The following is a 24062-nucleotide window of genomic DNA, read 5'->3' on the forward strand; positions in this document are numbered from 1 at the left end:
TTGGTGGCCAGCGTAAGTGTTTAAAACTCAGAAGAGTGTTCCTGGAGCCACTCTGTAGCAATTCTGGACGTGTGGGGTGTCGCATTGTCCTGCTGGAATTGCCCAAACCCGTCGGAATGCACAATGGACATGAATGGATGCAGGTGATCAGACTGGATGCTTGCGTACGTGTCACTTGTCAGAGTAGTATCTAGACGTATCAGGTGTCCCATATCACTCCAACTGCACACGCCCCAGACCATTACAGAGCCTCCACCAGCTCGAACAGTCCTCTGCTGACATGCAGGATCCATGGGTTCATGAGGTTGTCTCCATACCTGTACACGCCCTTCCGCTCGATGCAATTTGAAACGAGACTCATCCGACCAGGCAACATGTTTCCAGTCATCAACAGTCCAATGTCGGTGTTGACGGGCTGCCTTCGACTCCGAAAGCCCATATCGGTGATGTTCCGTTGAGTGGTTGGAACGCTGACACTTGTTGATGGCCCAGCATTTTGCGAAAGGGTTGCATTTCTGTCACGTCGAAAAATTCTCTCCGGTTGCTGTTAGTCCCGTTCTTGAAGAATCTTTTTACGGCCGCAGCGATGTCGGACTTTTGTTGTTTTACCAGATTCCTGAATTCACGGTACGCTCGTGAAATGGTCGTACGGTAAAATTCCCACTTCATCGCTACCTCGGAAATGCTGTGTCCCAACGCTCGTGCGCCGACTATAACCCCACGTTCAGACTCACTGAAATCATGACAGCCTGCCACTGTAACAGCAGTAACCGATCTACCAATTGCGACAGACACCTCTTGGCTTACATATACGTTGCCGACCACAACGCCGTATTCTGTCTGTTTACATATATCTGCATTTGAATACGCGTGCCCATACCAGTTTCTTCGGTGCTTCAGTGTATTTCTGTTGCAGTTAATACACATTAAAAGATTATGTACGCAGTTGTAGCCAGAGCGTGTGAAAGGATTAAACTGTATTACACAGATAATATCCTTCTTCCATTTGCATTCATCACTCTTCAAAATATAATAGACCAATATTACTGTACGTTAACATGAAATGTAAGTTGCAATCATGTTCCCGGTTCCCGGGTTCGATTCCCGGCGGGGTCGGGGATTTTCTCTGCCTCGTGATGACTGGGTGTTGTGTGCTGTCCTTAGGTTAGTTAGGTTTAAGTAGTTCTAAGTTCTAGGGGACTGATGACCATAGATGTTAAGTCCCATAGTGCTCAGAGCCGTTTGAACCATTTTGCAATCATGTTTTAGTAACTAAATAAAAAGTGTTTTATTATATCTTCACTCTCTCTCTCTCTCTCTCTCTCTCTCTCTCTCTCTCTATAAACTGCAGTCCCTTGATCGTTTCTTTTTGCATGTCCAGGCTACGTTGAGAAACTAATGTAGAGATTTTGACACGGTCTTGGAATTCCCGGGATCAATATTTTGCCAATTTCGATATCAATAAATGTATGAATAAACTATATATAAGGTGTCCCGTTTATCTTACTCACCCAAAACAACTTTTTTCTGATACGGTAAATGAAAAATTGCTTCAACCAAAGTTTTTTGACATCATTGGGTAGTTCTTGCTGAGGGTATACGTTTTATGTATCTCCGTAGATGTAGGAGATATAGGGTAGACGTTAAATTTTTTGAATGCAACCATGTACATTTCATTCAAGATTACACACACTCTCTCCAAGAGTTATTGAAAAATATATGACACTGTACAATTTACCCGAAAGTAGGAGCTATAGAAATGATAAATAATACGTGTCTTCTGTACTTTAAATATCCCTTCAATGGATTTTATTAACTAAATCATTTGACCTCCTCAAAACACATTTGAAACTTTTGCAAATTTTCAGTAAACATTGAATACAACTGTACTATAATGCACAGTAATTGGATCTTATTGTGTAGTATCTTATTACAGTACTTATGACAATGCAGAAGTAAAATAGCCCTTTGTAGTAACTTTTCCTGTGGCACTACCACTGCATGGAAAACAGATCATTTACATCACATGAGCAAAATAACGACCACTGGCTTTCATACATAGGGTCACTCTGCGGATGAAGGACGCACTACATCATTCTACAACTTCCTCTGTGATGTCTGTAAAAGCATCAATAATGTGTTACTGCATGTCCTCCGGTGTTGATCGAACAGTTTGGAAGACAACATCCTTGACAGCTACCCACAGAAAAAAGTCCAACAGTGTAAGATCCGGAGATCAGGCAGGCCAAAATAGCTAGCCCACCGCGTTCGGTCGACCTACCTGGGTATTTACGGTCCAGAGTTTGTCGTGCTTGTAAGGCGTTAGGGGCAGGGACACATCATGCTCATACCACATGACTATCCTTTCATTCGGAGGTATGGCGTCCAAGAGAACAGGAAGTGTGTGTCTTAAAAATCGGGCATATTGTCTACCGTTTTGGTTGCCACTTACAAAGAAAGATCCGGTAGTGGTATCTCCAATAATTCCGCACCAAACACTAACGTTCTATGGACGCTGATGCCCTACCTGTCGTAGCCATCGCCGATTGTTGATGGATCAATAATGCATATTTGCCATATTGACAATTCGTTTACTGGAGAAGGGCACCTCGTCGGTAAAAAGAACATCTGAGAAGAAAATAAGATTAGTCAAAAGTTGTTGCTGAACACACTGCAAAACTGAATCCTATTGTTGAAGTCATTCCCACGAAAATTTTGGTATAAATGAACATGGTGAAGATGGAATTTATGATGTTGCAGAATGCGATGTACGCTTGTTTTCGTGACACCAACTTCATGTTGAATTCGTCGTGTGCTGACTTAGGAGTCACGGCTACGGCAGCGAACACAGCGACCTCAGCAGCTTCGTCCGTTCGTGTTCTACGACGATTTTGAGGCCTTGCGTTTAAATTTCCCGTTTCACATTCGCGAGAAACGAGTCGACCAAACATCCACCGAGAAGGCGATAGCTTATCAGGTAATCGTCTGCTGTACAGTAGTTGTGCCTGAACATAATTTCGCGCGCCTACAGTAAATTATAGGGCAGGTATGTACGGTAGAAGAGAAGACAGACATAATGACTTAATAATCACAAAGTTCTCTAACAGTACTGAACACAAAAATGCAAGTTACAAATTTAATTAATGCCGACGTACGATCTCCGTAGATCAGCAGCATTTCTGCATTATCGTCATGCGTGTACATTACACACCTTTAAACAACAAAAACTGTTTCCACAATGTGCACTACCGCCATGCAGTTACTAAGATTTTCTGGTGCCGACTACATTGTCATGCAGAGCACTTTACACTAAAACAACAACAAATGGGGTGCGCGCGGATTGGGGAGGGGGGACAAGAGAGATGAGTTCGTCTGTTTACATGGGTCGGAAATCATAAACAAAACCCACACCTCCACTTCAGCACTACATTGGGTACGTAATTTGTACACTCAAGGCAGTAAACTGCTTGGTTTCTCCTTAAACTGTGTACTCTTCATCGTTTGCACATCTACGTTTTATTGATAAAAATGATACATTCTCGAAATGCTGCTGGAGAGGGCAAGTGCATTCTTGAATAAAATGTCCATGGCTCAATTTAAAAAATTTAACCTCTACCCCGTATCTCCTACATCTGTGGGATACATGAAACATATACCCTGAGCAAGAACTACCCAATGATCTTAAAAAAGTTGATTGAAACAATTTTACTTATAGTGCTTCAGAAAAAAGTTGTTTTGGGCGAGCATGGTAAATGGACACGCTCATAATTAAGTAGGTACGGGACCATCAGACCTCGAGCCCTACTCACAATTGGCCAATTTTTTAACCTCCAGCTCGCCCTACCGTCTTTCCACGTCACCTCTACCCTGCTAACGCAACTTTGACCTGCAGCATAACAAGCGCTGCGAGGCCGGATCGAAGGCTGTCCTATTAACCGGCCGTGGCCCGGCCTGTTTGTCTCTTTCCAACAGCGAGCGTGTCGTGCTACTGGGGCTCGTGGGCGACGTACCGCGCGGGTCCAGCCAACGTAGAGGTGGCCGACATCGACACCACGCTCTGCACGCAGGTGGTCTACGCCTTCGCTGGCCTCGACGAGACGACCAACAGCATCAAGTCGCTCGACCCCTACAACGACCTGGAGGAGAACTACGGCAAGGGCAACTACAAAAAATTCACTGCGCTCGCCGACCAGGGCGTCGTGCCGCTGCTCGGCGTCGGGGGATGGAATGAAGGCTCCGTCAAGTACTCAACGGCAAGTATCCACACACAGACAGATATGATTAGGACTTCACAGGAGCGTAAGCTCTCGCGGCTTGAGTCCATGCGGTGCGCGGCTGCATCATATTTAAAAAGAAAACTACCAACATTTTGGCTTTTATTGCAGATAGCCTTCATCAAGATGACTTTTCTGGATTGTCATGGCTGCTTTATAATTATTACTTGAAAATGGCTACGCGTCTAGCCATCCTACATATTACACTGAAGTCGTAAAAATGATGGGATACCTCCTAAAGTCGTGTCGGACCTTCCTTTTCCCAGTGTAGTGCAGCAACTCGACGTGATATGCACTCAATAACTCGTTGGAAGTCCCCTACAGAAATACTGAGCCATGCTGCCTCTTCAGTCGTCCACAATAGTGCAGGTACTACCGGTGCAGGATTTTGTGCACGAACTTAGCTCTCGATTATGTCCCATAAATGTTCGCGAGTATTCATGTCAGGCGACCGGGATGGCTACGTCATTCACTCGAACTGTCTAGAATTTTCTTCAAACCTGTAGCGAACAATTGCGGCCCAGTGACGTGGCTGTTGTCATCTACAAAAATTTCATTGTTGTTTCGGAACATGAAGTCCGTGGATGGCTGAAAATCGTCTCTAAGTAGCCGAACATAGCCATTGCCAGTAAACGATCGGGGCAGTTGCATCAGAGGACTCAGTACATTCCATGTAAACACAGCACACACCATCATGGAGCCACCACCAGCATTCATAGCGGCTTGTTGACCATCTGGTGTGGCCGAGCGGCTCTAGGCGCTTCAGTCTGGAACCGCGCGACCGCTACGGTCGCAGGTTCGAATCCTGCCTCGCGCATGGTTGTGTGTGATGTCCTTAGGTTAGTTAGGTTTAAGTAGTTCTAAGTTCTAGGGGACTGATGACCTCAGATGTTAAGTCCCATAGTGCTCAGAGCCATAGCGGCTTGTTGACAACTTCGAACCATAGTTTCTTGGGGTTTGCACCACATTCGAACCATACCATAAATATAAAGCGGCAACAACAAGTCAGCAGCAATCAGCTTAATCCCCTGCAATAGCTGCCGAAACGTTGGTAGTTCTGTAATATATGACACGGTCACCCATACGCGCACAAGTACTAAATTCGAATGGAGACTCTGTTAAGCAGTATAACTACTGTAAAGTCAAAATACGGTAAGTGTGATTCGTAGTGGTGCTTCTCAGCTACAGCTTGAGCACTTGTTTTCGTTCCTTCTCCCTCTCTTCGATGTTACAACAGGTGTTAGTTTAGTATTGGAAGGAAGTAAAAAGGGGTGAATGAGTGATGAAGCAAGAGGCTGGAAGCTTGGTCCGGAAACGTATATTAAACGACGGACTAACTTGTGAACTGTCGTCTACACCGATATTTCATAGTACTAAGTTCGGAGAATGGCAACATTTAAAAAAAGGAACATTTTTCTCCTGTTTGCAACGGACCCTTTGTTGGTCGGACGAGGCTTTCGATCATAGCCTTGTTCGCAGAACAGATTCGAAACCTTCAGAAGCGAGATCGTTCTAATTTTAACGTCAGAGCTCCACTGAGTATTTATGGCTCAAAAATAATTTATTTACAATAAATTAGTTCATGTGAAATACGTACTTTTGCGACGGAAACAGACTGCTTTACCTCTTCACGGGTGGAGAAAACTGCACGTGTGTGAATTCCATTAGAATTTTGCACATACAGGGATGCTATAATTCCAATAAATGTAAGAGACATGTGATCTCACTTCTAACTCCTCGTCAGACACTACCTACTTTTTTTTTTTCCTAAACTGATTAAGTTACTCAAACAAATTATTCAAAATCATATTGTACCACCATAATCTGTTATGAATAACCTCTGTTGTTGCTACTATCGCGAATCGTCGTCAGAGACAAGTTCCTCAGTCTTTGGCCTAATGACGATTTGTGTTATTCAAAATAGATAACAAGACTCTCTACAGCAGCTGATGGTGGTACAACATCATTTTCGATAACTATCTACAAGCTGTAGGACACGACCTACTGAAAATACACGAATTCCAATTAAAATCCAAAGTGCTTAAGCAAAATATGGTGCAGGGCCTCTTCTTCGTACAGGTGCAGCAAAGGAGTGTATAGAACGTTACATTACTACTTGTTCCATAGATCATGAATACAACATTTCGTAATGAAATGGGACGTGTCAGTTTAACATAAATGATATACTTATCTTTTTTACAGTTACTATCTCATCTCTAAAAATTTATCTATTGACTATAAGAAGTCGTCATTCAGAAATTCTTTTAATAATTTGTTTTTTAAATGCTGGTCGGCTATCTGTCACACTTTTAATGCTATTTGGTAAATGACCAAAGATCTTTGTAGCGGCATACTTCACCCTTTTCTGTGCCAAACTCATATTTAACCCGCAATATTGAAGATTATCCTTTCTTCTAGTGTTGTAGCTATACACTTTGCTGTTATTTTTTAATCGGAATATCATAAGTGAATATATGTATTGTGAAGGTACTGTGAATATCCCTAGTTTCTTAAATTAAAGTCTGCAAGGTGATCTTCAGGGTCTCCAGCTATTATTCCAGTCCCCCTTGCTTATTAGATTTTCATCTCCCTTTACACACTGAATTACCCGTTCAATATCCTCATATACTTTCTCTATCTCTTCATCTTCTGCTTGCAATGTTGGCATGCATAGCTGAACTGTTTATGTTGGTCATGGTTTACTGTTGGTTCTGATAAGAACAATTCCATCACAGAAATATCTGCAATAATTCACTGCCTACGCTACCTCTGTGATCATAACAAGTCATAATCTCTTTATAACATGTTCTGGTGTTGCTGTTATTACACTATACTCGTCTGGCCAGAACAACTTTTCTTGTTCCTACTTCACTTCACTGATCCCCACTACATCTACACTTAACCATTTCGTTTCTCTTTTCAGCTTTTCTAGCTTCCCTACCACGTACAAACTTCGGGAATTTCACTCTCCGACTCGTAGAATGTTACCCTTCCGCTGTTTTTCAATATGTGGTTACTTCCTCCTCGACTGACACCTCCCACAGATCCGAATGGGGAACTAATCCGGATCTTTTGCCAATGTAGAGATCATCGTGACAACTTTTCAAATACAGGGCACATGTCCTGTGGATATGCATTGTGTGTCTTTAATGCTGTGGTTTCCACTGCGTTATGCATCCTCATGATATTTCTTCCGCATTTTGTAGGCAATTTCCCACACAAGGGCAACAGGGCGCATTGAAACGCAGTCCGCTCCACACCCCTATTTGCGAAGTCGTTGGCAGCACGAGGGTGATTACACCTGACGTCTTCGGTCAACATACTTTGTTTGTGACCATAAAACCTAACTCTACGTTTCCAAATATATTACTTGTTTTGATGACTACTATTATTTATTGTTTGGCAATCACTGGCTGAGAGAAAGTTTTTCCATTTCTTGATTACCTATTCTATGGGAGCAACAGCCTTTGCTCGATCATTTACAATTAAGCGGAGACAGTGCGTGTGTCTTGATAACAAACCTTTGAACCTTGGTCGTGTTTTCAATACCACAAAACTTTAGTCTGTACTGTGAAATGTGGTGGTCACTGACAAGTTATCGTTCACGATAGTGACCTAATGTTTTTTGTAGCAATATTCCGATAAAAAACTATATCGAAGAACGGACCCATTAACACTAACACAGTAATATGAGGGCAGTACAATTTAGACAGTTTGTAGCCATCTCTGTAGCACAGTATTCATGTTTCATCTCCATGCCATCAATAAGTTACGTGCTTTTTATAACAGTAAGACAATGGAATGAGCGCCATTACCACACAACAGTCCCTCTGGAAGTGCTTATCTATCTTATTCCGAGACACAAAACAGGCAACACACTATTATTGTCTTTCTGGACAACTGTAACTTATTCATTATTTTAATTGTATCTGCATTTAGGGCCCGTAACCACACACCTAGAAGGGTTTCCAGATTCAGAGCACGGAGAGAAAAGTAATAACATCCCGTAAGCATCAAAATGTACGTATCTCAAGTTACACTACGTTACTGGATCACTCATGAACAGAATCAGTACCGATATCTAAGAAAATTGAAATTTTATTCTAAATTATATAGTATTCACTGCTTTAGTGACTGCATTCGATTGTCTCAGCCAGAACGAAGACGACAGACAACTTCTGTTGTCTGTCGTCTTTCAGAGCTGCTAAAGAATGTAAAGATCCTCAGTCTGCCGTCGTGGTTCAATACGGTTTAATGGTAATGATAAAGTCGGACAAGGGAATATTATCGTGCGTAAGAATGGATCTGCATTGTAATGCAGTTCCAGCAGTGCTGCTGACGCTACCTGCACATACATACGAACAATGTTGCTATTGAAGCAACATTCGATAGCATACAATGTGACAGCTATTGACCAGTTCGCTCGAAGACACAGCACACAAAGAGCGTGCAAGGAAAACGTTACATTTATGGTTTCTCAAATCAAATCAGTTTTTAAAAGCTTCTGTGTTCTATACATTGGCAATATTTCAAGCGTTCTGTACAGCTTAAATACAAGGATTATGGTTTTGTAGTATCAGTGTCAGGTTACCTCTTCACAATCTTGAAGCGAGAAAGAAACAACGTAAGAAATGTAATTAATTTGGATAAATAATTATTTATTTTAAACAAATACCTAATATCTCAGGTGCACCAGTCTAAATTGCTAAAGATCATACACTAAAAAATGGAATTTCCACATCTTTCGGCGAAAAGTTAAGCAGACGTCTTCCACGTCTTCTCGTTAACACGGTAGTGTCTTCGTATGCACACACGAAGTTGGTTTCTGGATAGAGTCAACAGATCTTAAACGTATCAGCTGAAATCTGAGCACGAGACATCAGGGAGAAATATTTGTGTGGTATGCTCCCATTAAAGCCGAAACCAAAATCTTTCGTCAAAATCGACATTTCAAACTGTAAACTCATATTTCCTTTAGGAAGCCCGCATTTCACTCATTAAAGTACAAGATTTATGTCGAGTAACTTCACTTCTAAAATTGCTATCTCAGCTTAGCCTTCAAGTGAAAATATATTAACGCAATGAACATTATGCTGACATGATTATTTTTTTATCAACAACAAAGTTTAAGAATGGTGATAACCTTAAATTCGATAAAACCATGAGTGTGGAGGAGTGCCGCACTGATGTTTTTCAAAGGCTTCCGCAGTTTACCGAAGTACAGAAACCGTTTTTCCAAGACGGACATTATGCAAGCTTAACTGGAATAAAAACATTGTGATTCAAAACCACACCATTAAAAAAGCTTTCAAATAACTACTGTGTTCGTGGTAGTAGGAAGTAGTGACTAAGGCGATTACCACCGCCAATGAGGAGAGTCCGCGAGACCCACCAGATCTAATTCTTCATACCTGTTATCATTGTTGTTGCTGTGATCTTCAGTCCAAATACTGGTTTGATGCAGTCCTCCATGCTACTCTATTCCGTGCTAGCCTCTTCTCTCCCAGTAATTACCGGACTCTACATCCTTCTGGATCGGCTTAGTGCATTCATCTCTAGATCTCCCTCTACGATTTTTATGCTGCACGCTTCCCTCCAATACTAATTTAATTAACTGGTGATCCCTTGATGCTTCAGAACGTGTCCTACCAACCGATCCCTGCCACGAATTCGTCTTCTCCCCAGTTCTATTCAGTACCTCATCATTAGTTACACGATCACCCATCAATCTTCAGCATTCTTCTGTAGCACCACATTTCAAAAGTTTATATTCTCTTCTGGTCTACACTGTTTATCGTCCATGTTTCACTTCCATAAATGGCTACACTCCATACAAATACTTTCAGGAAAGAGTTCCTAAGCCTTAAATCTATACGCGATGTTAACAAATTTCTCTTCTTCAGAAACGCTTTCCTTGCCATCACCAGTCTACATTTTATATCCTCTCTACTTCGACCATCATGAGTTATTTCGGTGCCCAAATAGGAAAAATCATCTACTACTTTAAGTGTCTCGTTTCCTAATCTAATTCCCTCAGCAGCACCTGATTTAATTCGACTACATTCCATTGTCCTCGTTTTACTTTCGTTGATGTTCACCTTATATCTTCCTTTCAAGACACTGTCCATTCCGTTCAACTGTTTATCCAAGTCCTTTGCTGTCTCTAACAGAATTACAATGTTATCGGCAAACCTCAAGGTTTTTATTTCTTCTTTCTGGATTTTAATTCCTACTCCATATTTTTCTTTTGCTTTCTTTACTGCTTGCTCACTATACAGAATTGTAAAGAGCCTTTCGCTCCGTGTCACCTGTAGAGTTTAAAGAGTGTATTCCAGTCAACATTGTCAAGCGCTTTCTCTAAGTGTACAAATGCTTTAAACGTAGGTTTACCTTTCCTAGACCTATCTTCCAAGATAAGTCGTAGGGTCAGTGTTGCCTCGCATGTTCCTACATTGATCTTCCCCGACGTCGGCTTCTAACGGTCGTTCCATTCGTCTGTGAAGAATTCGTATTAGTATTTTGCAACCGTGACTTATTAAACTGATAGTTTGGTAATTTTCACACCTGTCAACAACTGCTTTCTTTGGAATTGGAATTATTATATTCTTCTTGATGTGTGAGGACATTTCTCCTGTCTCAACATCTTGCCCACCAGATGAAAGAGTTTTGTCATGTCTGGCTCTCCCAAGGCTATCAGTAGTTCTAACGGAATGCCGTTTACTCCCGGGGATTTATTTCGACTTAGGTCTTCCAGTGCTCTGTCAAATTCTTCACGCAGTATCATATCTCCCATCTCATCTTTATCTACGTCCTCTTCTATTTCCATAACATTGCCCTCGAGTACATGGCCCTTGTATAGACCCCCTATATACTCCTTCCACCTATCCGCTTTAACTTCTTTGCTTAGGACTGGTTTTCCACCTCAGTTCCTGATATTCATACAGGTATCTCCCTTTTCTCCAAAGGTCTCTTTAAATTTCTTGTAGGTGGCATCTATCTTACCCCTAGTGATATATGTTTCTACATCCTTACGTTTGTCCTCTAGCCATTCCATTCCATTTTGCACTTCTTGTCGATCTCATTCTTGAGACTTTTGTATTCCTTTTCGCCTGCTTCATTTGCTGCATTTTTATATTTTCTCCTTTCATCACTGAAATTCAATATCTCTTGTGTTACGCAAGGATTTCTACTAGCCCCCGTCTTTTTACACATTTCATCCTCTGTTGCCTTCACTATTTCATCTATCAAACCTACACATTCTTCTGCCACTGTCTTCCTTTTCCCTGTTCTTGTCAATCGTTCACTAACGCTGCCTCTGAAACTCTCTACAACCTCTGGTTCTTTCTGTTTATCCAGGTCCCACCTTCTACATTTTTGTAGTTTATTCAGTTTTAATCTACAGTTCATAACCAACATATTGTGATCAGAATCCACATCCGTCCGTGGAAATGGCCTACAACTTAAAATCTGGCTCCTAAATCTCTGTCTTAACATTATATAATATATCTGAAACCTTCCGATGTCTCCAGGTCTCTTCCACGTATACAACCTTCTTTCATGATTCTTAAACCAAGTGTTAGCGATGATTAAATTATGCGCTGTGCAAAATTCTACAAGCGGCTTCCTCTTTCATTCCTTACCCCCAGTCCATATTCACGTACTACGTTTCCTTCTATTTCTATTCCTAACACCGAATTCCAGTCTCCCATCACTATTAAATTTTCGTCTCTCTTAACTATCTGAATGTTTTCTTTCATCTGATCATACATTTCATCAATCCTTTCATCGTCTGCAGAGCTAGTTTGGATATAAATTTGTACTACTGTGGTAGGCGTGGGGTTCGTGTCTATCTTGGCTGCGTTCACTACGGTTTTCGTAGTAGCTTATCCGCGTTCGTATTTTCTTATTCATTATGAAACCTACTCCTGCATTACCCCTATTTGATTTTGTATTTATAGCTCTGTATTCAGGGGGGAGGGGGGAACTATTTTACCTCCGGAATATTTTACACAAGAGGACTCCATGATCATTTAACCATACAGTAAAGCTACATGCCCTCGGGAAAAATTACGGATGTAGTTTCCCCTTGCTTTCAGCCGCTTGCAGAACCACCACAGCGATGCTGTTTTGGTTGATGTAACAAGGCCAGTTCAATCAATCATCCAGACTGTTGCCCCTGCAACTACTGAAAAGGCTGCTGCCCCTCTTCAGGAACCACACCTTTGTGTGTCCTCTCCACAGATACCCCACCGTTGTGGTTGCACCTACGGTACGGCATTCCTTATCGCTAGGCATGCAAGTCTCCCCACCAACGGCAAGGTCCATGGTTCATGGGAGGGGGGGGGGGGCTATCATCTTTATCAGTGTGTTATTCTGTTTCTACTGCAGTTCAGTACATTTTTCTTTTCTTTATCCTGAGTAGACGTTTGTAATACAATGACAAGTGGGTTTAGCTGCACAAGTTGTGAACAAGGTTTATTACTTTCCACAGTGCGTAGAGCTGTTTTCACAACGTATCTCTCAAAAAGTCCCTCACCGACTTCTAGTGACAAACAAACAACTTTTCTGAAGTGTATGAAATGTCAGATAAAAATTCCCGGGAAGCAATCTTTGAGCTTTATTCGTTATCTTTTCGTGGGCAAGAGTGTTTTGACTTGTCATCAGTTCCATTGCATAGATTTCGTGAACTTTCCAGATAACTCAGGCCTTGTCTGATAAAAGACGTGCGGGGAGATAATATAAAATCTTAAACAGAACCAAAGCACGAAGTGTCGCAGATGTAAGTAACTACGTTCTTGATACCGAAACAGCAGCAATAACGCATACATAAACTGGATATGTTCACAATTTAAATATCTATTTTCTCAGAGTAAACAGAACATGTTATTTAAATAATATGCCGATTGCATCGGTTATGCTTCCGGTAAGAAAATACAAGAGGTAGGGAAAGGCGGCGATCCAAGAGTCAGGGAAGCGGTCCAGTTAAAACGGAAAAACGAGAGGGTGAAGAAGGAAACACACAATAAAAGACAAATTCTCAGGAAAACCACGTTCAGGCTCGTACGAAAAAACTATGTGCATTCTATCTTTCTTGTCTGTACCTTCACAGTTTATAAGTCTGGAACGACAAAGCCGTCATAGGCTAAAGAGAAATTTCGCGCAGAAGCACTGTAAGCAAGCTCAGTCCGTAGCACAAGTTTCCATATCAGAGTTAGAAGTAAGAACCGAAGAGCAGTCCAAGAGAAAACAAGTCGGTAGCGAGTATGCGATGCCTGGTTTAGCGAGAGACTACAGGCGCCATACGCGGTGGACACAACTATGACTGTAAGATTTTCTTTTTTTCATTATCTGTCTGACCTACTGTGGAGTCTCTTCAGCCAGATGCTATAGGAGCTGGTAGTGGAGCAAATGGAAACCCAGTTGGGAGAGGTTTACTAGTTCGGGCGTGACCCTTTCCTCGTGGACCACGGCCATGAGTGTCGCCAGCGAGACATTACAATAATTGTACTTAGGGCGTCGTTCGGTTCGCATGGAAACACGTCTCCTGCAGAGCCCCTTGTTCAACAATGTGCGCTGAACAGTGTGTTGCAGAACACTTTACAGAGAGGACGAGCCTGTGATCTCCATATTCCGTCAGTGGACGTCCAACAACTTGTGGTTTCGCCAACCTTCAACCACGACCCATAGACGCTCACGACCGCAGCACGCGAACAGCCAAGCGGCTTCGCAGTTCCCGAGATGCCCGTTCCCAGGCGCGGAACCACAGCAATCTGCCCTTTGTCAAAGGCACTTATGTATTTGCTGCCCGCGTCGTTAATATGATTCGTCGTCTCTGCTCCGCTCATACTCTTAGATTACTGAGAGATTTGTCGGAACCGGCATCAGGCGACATGCAGTCTAGCCATGAGCAATGGCCATACTGATCTTCCTCATCACTGTCGATCAAAACGGTGTGGTGAGTGGTTTAGTGCTGGTCTGTAAATCTGAAGCACTAAGGTTTCATTCCTAGTCGGTACTGGGATTCCTTTTCCCTGCCACGTATCACTACTCCACTACCCTAGGTCTAGGGGTAGCTTCTTTGACTAGCAATCAAAATGTCCCGGACCTCGGGTTCCAGCCTCGCCACTGCTTAAATTCTGAATAAAAATCATCAGTAATGGCGGAAAGGGACAATAAGTCACCCTCGTTCTGCCAACCGCCTTGTCAAAGAGGGCAGGGCGGCAAACCGATGTTCAAGGCAGTCTCTTGCCCTTGGGGTGGGAAACTACCCGTACAAGGTGGAAGAATCAGCAATGATAGACGGTATTAGGATGCAGAAGGCAGTGGAAACTACTACATTTAAGATACATAACGTGTACCCACAGGACATGTGGCCTTTAATTAAAAAAGTGTCATGATGATCTCTCCATTGGCAAAAGATCCAGACTAACCCCCATTCGGATCTACCGTAGGGGGCTGCCAAGGAGGAGGCGGCTACGAGAAAAAAATTGAGTAACCAGTAAAAGTGTAGCGTTCTCGAATCGCGGCAGGGAATGTCAGAAGTTTGAACGTGGCAGAAAAATGCTTAGGCTCAACATAGATATAGTGCGGGTCAGCAAAGTGAAATGGAATGTAGACAAGTATTTTTGGTCAGACAAGCATTGGCAATATCAACAGCAGCAGAAAATTACTTAACAGGAATTGCTTTCGTTGTGAATGAAAAGGTAGCGTAGAGAGTCAGTTACTGTGAACAGTTCAGTAATAGGGTTGTTCTTATCAGAAACAACAGCAAACGAACACCGACGATAATAGCACAGATATACATGCCAACATCGCAAGCAGAAGATTAAGAGATAGAGAAATTATTTGAGGATTTGAAGGGGTAATCCACTACATAAAGCGAGATCAAAATGTAGTAATTATGGAGACTGAAATGTGTTTGTAGAGGAAGGAGCAGAAGAAAGGATTATGTGAGAATGTGGGCTGATTTGTAAGAATGAGAGAGGAGAAAGACTAATTGAGTTCTGCAATAAATTTCAGCTAGTAGTAGCGAAAGTTCAAGAATCACAGAGCAGATGTAGATTCAGATTACAGTTCGATAATGATGGAGAGTAGACTAAAGTTTAAGGGACAAGTCAGGGGGAATCAATGTGCAAAGAAGTAAAATACGGAAGTGCAAAGGTATGAAGAGACGCTGTTGAAGTTCACTGAAGCTACAGATGCTGCGCCAATGAATAGCTCAGTAGGCCGTTCAGTTGAAGAGCAATGGACATATCTACAAAGGGCAATTATAGAAGCTAGAAAAAAATATAGGCACGAAGAAGGTAACTGCGAAGAAACCATGGGTAACAGAAGAATTACTTCAGCTGATCAAGGTTCTGGGAAATTCAGGAATACAGATATACAAGTTACGTAGGAACCAAATAAATAGGAAGGGCGGAGAACCTAAGGCGATGGCAGCATGAAAAATGAGACGAAATCGAAAGACAAATGACTGCTGGAAGAACTGACTCAGCATACAAAGAAGTCAAAACAACCTCCGGTGAAATTAAAAGCTTGTGCGGTAGCGTTAACAGTGCAAAGGCAATTCCATTGTTAAATGCAGAGGAGAGAAGGGAAAGAGTACAGTGAAGGCCTATGAGAGAGGGAGGACTTGTGTGACAACGTGATGGAAGAAGAAACGGGAGTCAACAAGAAAGAGGTAGGGATCCGGTATTAGAATCAGAATTTTAAAAAGCTTTAAAGGACTTCAGATCAAAAAAGGCAGAAGGGGTAGATAACATTACAATGGAATTTCCAAAATCATTGCGGGAAGTGGCAACAATACAGCTATTCGCGTTGGTGTGTAGAATGTGTGACACTGGCGATATACCACCTGTCTTACGGATAAATATCATCCACACAGTTCCGAAGATAGAAGAAGCCGACAAGTGCGAGAATTATTTATTTATTTATTTAACCTGGCAAGATTACATCTAACCAGGCATTCTACTTATTTTACATTCATATGTTTTAGTAGGCATGTTAAACTACATCTAGTACAAAAAGTGAAATAAACAATTACAAAGGCACACCTGGAAAATACATACATATAGAGTTTATATTTGTAGATCATAAGTACTGTTATAATTAGACATTATTGAAGAGACAGATTTTAGATAGGAGTGCTAGCAGCAGGGAGTATGAGGGAGACTCATGGTGAAGGGAGGAGAAGAATAGAGAGACATGATGAAACATAATTAAGGAAATATAAAGGAAAAGAAGGTTGCGTGGCTAATAGAGATAGATGAAGAGGAAGGCATCTCAGGAGCAAGATAGGAGACGCTAGCTTTGCTATTTGACAGATGAGAGGACTGGCCTTGTACATTAATTTTGTGGAGAACGTTATGAGGATGATAGTAGGAAATGCTTCAGCTTCTTCTTAAAAGCAGCAGGAGATTGAATTTTGCGCAAGGTAAGGGGCAGTTTGTTCCAGAGGCGGACAGCGGCAACTGAGAAGGAGTTTGCAAAAGTTTTTGTTTTGTGAGTGGGCACAGTTAGGATACCAAATAAGAGTGACCTCGTGTTTCGATTATGATGGCATGACAGGTTTTTAATCTCTGAAGCAAGGTATTGGGGTGCTTGCGCGACGAGGAGTCGGTGAAGTAGACATAGAGTGTGGTAGTCACGCAATTTGTCCGGCTGCAGCCACCCTAGCTCGGAGTATGAAGCACTAACATGATCATATCGGCGAATGTTGCAGGTGTAACGCACACAGGCATTCATGGTTAGTTCTAGCCGTCTTTTGTTTTCACTACTCATGCCTTGTTGAATTACATCACAATAGTGGAGGTTCGGTAGAACGAGTGCTGTGGAAATATGTTCCGAAACTTTTTGAGGGCAAATTTACAAGCAGACGTCTTTCGGCACACTGCGACTGTATTCTCTGCCCAGTTGAGAAGCTCATCGACAGTTACACCCAAGTTCTTAACTGTTTTCTGATATGGTATTGGAGTACTGTCGAGCAGAATAGGAGGTAGCCGTTCGTGGAAATCTGAACTTATTAATTTCTGATGGACTATTGAGATTACTTGCGTCTTTTTTGCATTTAGTTTAAGCCCCAGATTTTTCGCCCATGTCACTACTGAAGACAGATCATCATTCATCTCAGCGATTGCAGTGTTTACATCTTCAGGTCTGGCGCTTAGGTAGAGCTGGAGGTCGTCGGCATAGAAAACAAAAGTGGTCCTAAGACTGAGCCTTGTGGCACTCCCGAGGAAACATGTTTCCAGGAAGATTTTTCATTTACGCAGACAACACATTGCTGTCTGTCTTTTAAGTAGGTTGCTAATAAAGTGCTTACCTTATTCAAACACTACTTTCCCCCAAAACTTACCAAGGTTAGAGCCAAGTCTACAAAGAAGCCATGGATTACTCGAGGAATAGGGGTATCTTGTAAAACAAAAAGAAAACTGTATCTGTCAATCCAAAACATTTCCAGTGTTGATGCTATAGCACATTATACGAAATACTGCAAAATATTAAAGACTGTAATACGGATGTCAAAGCAAATATATTACAAGGAAAAGATAGACATATCAGATAACAAAATAAAGACAATATGGGATATAGTGAAGGAGGAGACCGGTAGAACCAGACATGAAGAGGAACAAATAGCATTAAGAGTAAATGATACATTGGTGACAGATGTGTATAGTGTTGTAGAACTTTTAACAAACATTTTATAACTGTTACTGAAAAGATGGGGTTGTCAGGTTCGGTAAATGCTGCTATGTAATACCTCAGACCAGACATTTCAAGTAACTTCCATAATATGAATTTGACCCTCACTACCCCAACAGGAATAATGTCCATCATAAAATCTTTAAAATCAAAAACATCTAGTGGGTATGATGAAATATCAACAAAGTTAATTAAAGAATGTGATTCTGAGCTAACTAACATATTAAGCTATCTGTGTAACCAGACGTTTATCAGTGGAATATTTCCTGAATGGCTGAAATATGCTGAAGTTAAGCCACTGTTTAAGAAGGAAGATAAAGAAATAGCATCAAATTTTCGTCCAATTTCACTGTTGCCAGCATTCTCAAAAATTTTCGAAAAAGCAATGTACAGTCGGCTTTATAACCATCTTATCTCAAATAACATACTGTCAAAGTCACAGTTTGGCTTTCTAAAAGGTTCTGAGATTGAGAAGGCTATCTACACTTTCAGTGAAAATGTGCTTAATTCATTAGACAAAAAATTGCGGGCAACTGGTATATTTTGTGATCTGTCAAAGGCATTTGACTGTGTAAATCACAATATCCTTTTAAGTAAATTAGAATATTACAGTGTAACAGGAAATGCTGCAAAATGGTTCAAATCTTATATCTCTGGCAGGAAACAAAGGGTGTTATTAGGAAAGAGACATGTATCAAGCTATCAGGCATCATCCAACTGGAAACTAATTACATGTGGGGTCCCACATGGTTCCATTTTAGGGCCCTTACTTTTTCTTGGCTATGTCAATGACCTTTCATCAGTAACATTACCAGATGCCAAGTTTGTTTTGTTTGCCGATGATACAAACATTGCAATAAATAGCAAATCAAGTGTAGTCTTAGAAAGATCAGCCAATAAAATATTTGTGGACATTAATCACTGGTTCCTAGCCAATTCTTTGTCACTAAACTTTGAAAAAACACACTACATGCAGTTCAGAACTTGTAAGGGGTGTCCCACAAGTATATGTCTAACATACGATGAAAAAAAGATAGAAGAAGTGGACAGTGTTAAATTCTTGGGATTACAGCTTGATAATAAATTCAACTGGGAGGAGCACACCACAGAACTGCTGAAGCGTCTTAACAAATCTCTGTTTGCAATGCGCATTTTGTCAGACATAGGGGATATAAAAATGAAAAAGCTGGCGTACTATGCTTACTTTCATTCCATAATGACATATGGGATTATTTTTTGGGGTAATTCATCAAGCCAAGCTAAAGATTTTCCGGGCACAAAAACGTGCAGTAAGAGTTAATGTAGTGCGAACTCAAGAACATCCTGCAGAAGCCTGTTTAGGGAACTAGAGATACTAACTACTGCTTCCCAATATATTTATTCCTTAATGAAATTTGTCATTAAAAATATATCACTTTTTCAAACCAACAGCTCAATTCATGGAATTAATACTAGAAATAAGAATAATCTTCACAAGGATTTAAAATCACTTAGTCTTGTACAAAAGGGTGTGCATTATTCAGGAACACACATTTTCAATAACTTGCCAGCAGCCATAAAAAGCTTAACAACCAATGAAATTCAGTTTAAGAGAAGCCTAAAGGATTTATTGGTGGCCAACTCCTTCTACTCCATTGATGAATTTCTCAGTAAAACCAACTGATTTGTATATAAGTACAATATAACTTCTGCACAATTTCAGTGTAGTAATGTGTTCATTGTAAATAAGTATTATAGTAGTTGTATTACATGTTTATTACCTTATAAATAAATAAAAAACTTCTTATTTTAAATTCAGTGCATTAGTATTTGTAAAATGACTCTTTCGTATAGTGTTCATTAAAAAATGACGATCATTCCACTTGGGACCTGTGGAATGGTACATTAGCTTATTTGTTTTAGTTGTAAATATTTGTCATGCATTGTTGTTCTTCTGACATGTTCCACATCCTGGAGGACCTCCTCACTACGGATCAATTGGAATGAAAGTAAATCTAATCTAATCTAATTCAAACCATCGCACTGCACCATCTGAGAAATTAAGCTGTTGCATTTTTCTGAGCAATATGTCAAAGTTAAGTGTCAAAAGCTTTGCTGAAGTCCAGTAGCGTCAATATTGTTGCCTTTCGACTGTCGATGGCATATTTCAGGTCATCAGTTATCATCAGTTACTTTAATTAGAGCAGTGTTTGTGCTATGATGTTTACGGAAACCGGATTGAAATTTGTCATATAGGCTGAATTCATGCAAGCGTTCAGTGATTTGATCATGGACAATATATTCAAGTGCTTTGGAAACAGCAGGCAGTATGCTAATTGGTCGGTAATCGCTAGGCAGTTGCGGGTTTTCGATCTTAGGGATGGGTCGAATTATGCTTCTTTTCCATGCAGTGGGGTATATTCCGTTCACGAGGGAAAAATTAAATATGTCAGTTAAGACAGGTACTAAGATATCGGCAACATTCTTAATTATGGTTACACCGATACTGTCGTTGCCTATTGCATCAGAAGAGATTCTCATTATTGCTTTTCTTGCCGTATTTGTTGTTACATGTTTTAGATGGAAGGTATCGTTGTTAGTTATCCTGTTTGGGAATTCTTGTGGACGGTAGTTATCAGCCGTGTGGGTATTCAGAGGTGCAGAGAAGAATTCATTTAATTCGTTAGCTGACACATGAAAAGTAGTTTCCAATTTTGCCTTTCCGACCCCCAAGCTAAGGAGATTCTTCCATAGAGTCGTGGGCGTCAGATCGCTGCATACAAGGTAGCGAGCGTGCCTGATTTTAGCATTGCGAATGCATTGTTTCACTCTGTTCCGTAGCTTTCTATATTCTTCGAAACGCTCGGGTTTCGGATCTGCCTTGAAACGCCTGTGGGCAGCATCCCTATTAGTCATCATTTGACGTAATTCAGCTGTCAGCCATGGAGCAGGAGATTTTCTTACACGGATTGTGCGTACAGGTGCATGTTTGTCATAGAGGGCAGTGAGTTTATCACCAAGTTCATTAATTTTGCCGTCGATTGTAGGTTCTCTGATTATTTTATGCCATGGGATTTCTGAGCAATCGGCTGTTAGAGCGTCAAGGTCAATACGTTTCATGTTCCTACAAGTTATGTAACGCGATTTGATCCTTGGGGGCTGCACAGAGTAGGCCAGGAATATTACATCATGTGCTGAGAGGCCAGGGGCCGATGTTTGACCAACATCTCTTACTTTGTCAGTCTGTTTCGTTGCGATTACGTCTATAAGAGTATGACTGTGCGCCATATGGTGTGTAGGTTGTAATGGAAGAATGTTCATGCTATTGCAACTAAACAGTCTTCTTAGGTTTATTGCGGAGGGAGTGTCTCTTAGCAGGTCTATGTTCAAGTCACCCATTACGATGACATGTTCGTATTGACACTGAAGTGAATGTAATTCCGACTGAAAGGAACTCATTGAGCTTATTTTTGGTGCCTTGTACACGACGCCAGTCAAGAACTTCCTACTTTGTATATTTATTTCAATGAACATGGATTCAGCCTCTTTTTCTTCAGCAGGGTTTGACGTGCATAAGACTTTCGCTTTGAGATATGTTCGTATATAGGCGCCGACCCCGCCACCTCGCTTTTTTGATCTGTCTGCCCTAAGAAATGTGTACCCTGGAAGATGAATAGATGCAGAGGATATGTGTGGTTTTAACCATGTTTCGGATAAGAGGATTACGTGGTAGTTTAGTTGGTTGAAGAGGAGGCTAAGTTCTTCTTAATGTGCAGGTAAAGTCTGGATGTTGCAGTGAGCTGCTAAAAGCTCTGACGTGTTCCGCTGAGCAGCCTGGAGTAGGGTGGCAGACTGGTTTGTCCCTTTGTTAGGCACTACCTGCCGCGAGGGGCACTGGCCGCTGCTTCCGCCAAGTGACATACCACAGGGGTGTCCGAGATTTTGCGCGCCCTGTTTGTGACTCCGCGAGTGCCGAAAGAAAGGCGACTGCAAGAGATTTCCTGAGGTTGCAGGAGTATAGAAAATGGATTAGTGGTATTCGGTGCAAGGAGAATATGACCCAAATAGTGACGGCTGTGTGTCACTGTGTATCCTATGTCGTAAGAGGAGAAATGTAATTAGCATATTTGAAACAGCTTAGGGTGGAAATAAGGGAAAGGGGAGTGATTTAAGAGGCCGATGCTGCCAGCAGAGAGGAGCAAACCTAATAATTAATAGATTATCATAGGAAGCTAGAATTAAATTGAGATTTACTAAAGTGATACTGGTAGTGATTATCGTAGGAAGCTACAATTAGATTGAAATTTGCTAAAGTGATACTGATAGTGATTTTTGTTATGAACAATTTAAACCGAAGAGATGGGTGATTAATGAACTAAAGGAGAGACTAATAATTGCAATAGAACTATTACAGAATGGAAGAGAATAAACTGGGAAATTGAAAAAAGTATTAGCAGTAACTAAAATTAAGTAAAGGTTAGAGCTACAGGTACAAAAAATAGTAAAAAGTTAATACAGTTACAAAAACAATTAGTTGAAGGTACAAATACGGGTATAATTAAAAAGTTAATACAATTAAAAGACAGTATATCTGAGTATAGGGCTGTTACAGTTTGCAAAGGGTATTAAGTTTGCACTTTTTGGCTCGAGTAGCTTCACTTAATACTATTCAGTTCTGTCATGTTTGTGACTGTCTTCTTTCCAGCTGCTGTCTTAATGATTACTCTGCCATCCTGAGTCCACACATTCTGAAGACCGAAATGGGATATGGCACTGTTTAAAATCTTTAGCCGTTCGTGTGTCAGATCTTCCCTTATTGTAAGCCCTATCCTTGCTAACTTCTTCTTCTGGGTAAAGATCTCTGCCCTTTTTCGGTATGAGACAAATTTAATTATTATTGGACGAGGTTTGGTAGCACCTGGTAGTTTTCGTCCCACCCGGTGGCTCCTGTCAATGTCTGCCTTAGTCACTTCAACGCCTAATTTTTCACGCGCAACCTGTATAAGCAGGTTGTCTGTGTCTTCTTCCTTATTTTCTGCTACTCCAAACAGTCGTAGACTATTTCGCGTTTGGTACTGTTCTAGCTCGTCTGTTGCGGCAGATAGTTTCACTTCCAACTCTCGTGCCTTTTTCTCGTATTCAGACACAGACTTTTTTAGTGCTGTAATTTCGGCAGTATTGGCCTCAACAGTTTCACGCATTTTGGCCAATACTGCTGCCGTTACAGTATCTGATATAGTACCTGCTATCAGATCGAGATTGTTTTTATCGCGAAGCGCAGCGTTTACCTCAGAGCGGACCAGCTCCGCCATACCGGGAGCCGCGGCCACACCTTCCGCCAAGAGCGAGCCCGCCCTGCTGCTTCCCCGCTGCTGGACGTGCTGCTGTTGACTCTTCTGTTTACCATTTTCTCGAAGATATTGGCGGAGCACAGAAAAAAATAGCACTACTGCACAGAACACTGTTGTTTACACAATTTCCACTGGTACCAGACAACGCCACCTGCGAGAACACCTTCGGATTCAACTACATTTCGCGAGCCGAACTTAACACGTGTTACACCGCAGCCGCCATGACAGATAGGTCAATCGTATTATCGTACAATCATCATAACAGCTCATGCATCCAAGCTTCTGAGAAGAATGACATACAGAAAATTGGAAAAGAAAATGGGAGATCTGTTAGACGACGATCAGTTTGACTTTAAAAAAAGGTAAAGATACCAGACAGACAGTTCTGACATTGTAGTTGGAAATGAAAGCAAGACTGAAAAAAATCAAAGACGCATACATAGGATTAGGCGGGGTGGTAAAAGCGTTCGACAATGTCAAATGGATCAAGATGTTCGAAAATCTGAGAAAGAAATATGGGTAAGTTATAGGGAAAGACGGCTAATAATACAATACGTGCAAGAAAGAGGAAAAAACAATTAGACTGAAGACCAGGAATGAAATGCTCGGATTGAAAAATGTGCAAGACAGGGATGTAGTCTCTTGCCCCAACTGTTCAATATACACACCAAAGAAGCGATGGCGGGAATAAAAGGAAGCTTCAGGAGTGGGAATAAAAATCAAGGGGAAAGGGCATCAATGATAAGATTCGCTGACG

General features: G+C 41.3%; 1 protein-coding gene across 1 annotated transcript in view; it reads left to right on the top strand.

Annotated features, from left to right (window-relative positions):
• Window positions 1-24062, top strand: part of LOC126258486 (chitotriosidase-1-like) — a 95738-nt gene that overhangs the window by 8557 nt on the left and 63119 nt on the right. Inside the window, exon 2 of the mRNA XM_049955647.1 lies at window positions 3973-4253. Coding sequence (XP_049811604.1) covers window positions 3973-4253 — 281 coding nt within the window. The remainder of the gene's footprint in view (window positions 1-3972; window positions 4254-24062) is intronic.

Source organism: Schistocerca nitens, chromosome 1, assembly GCF_023898315.1.
Source record: "Schistocerca nitens isolate TAMUIC-IGC-003100 chromosome 1, iqSchNite1.1, whole genome shotgun sequence".
In the NCBI taxonomy this organism is placed as follows: domain Eukaryota; kingdom Metazoa; phylum Arthropoda; class Insecta; order Orthoptera; family Acrididae; genus Schistocerca; species Schistocerca nitens.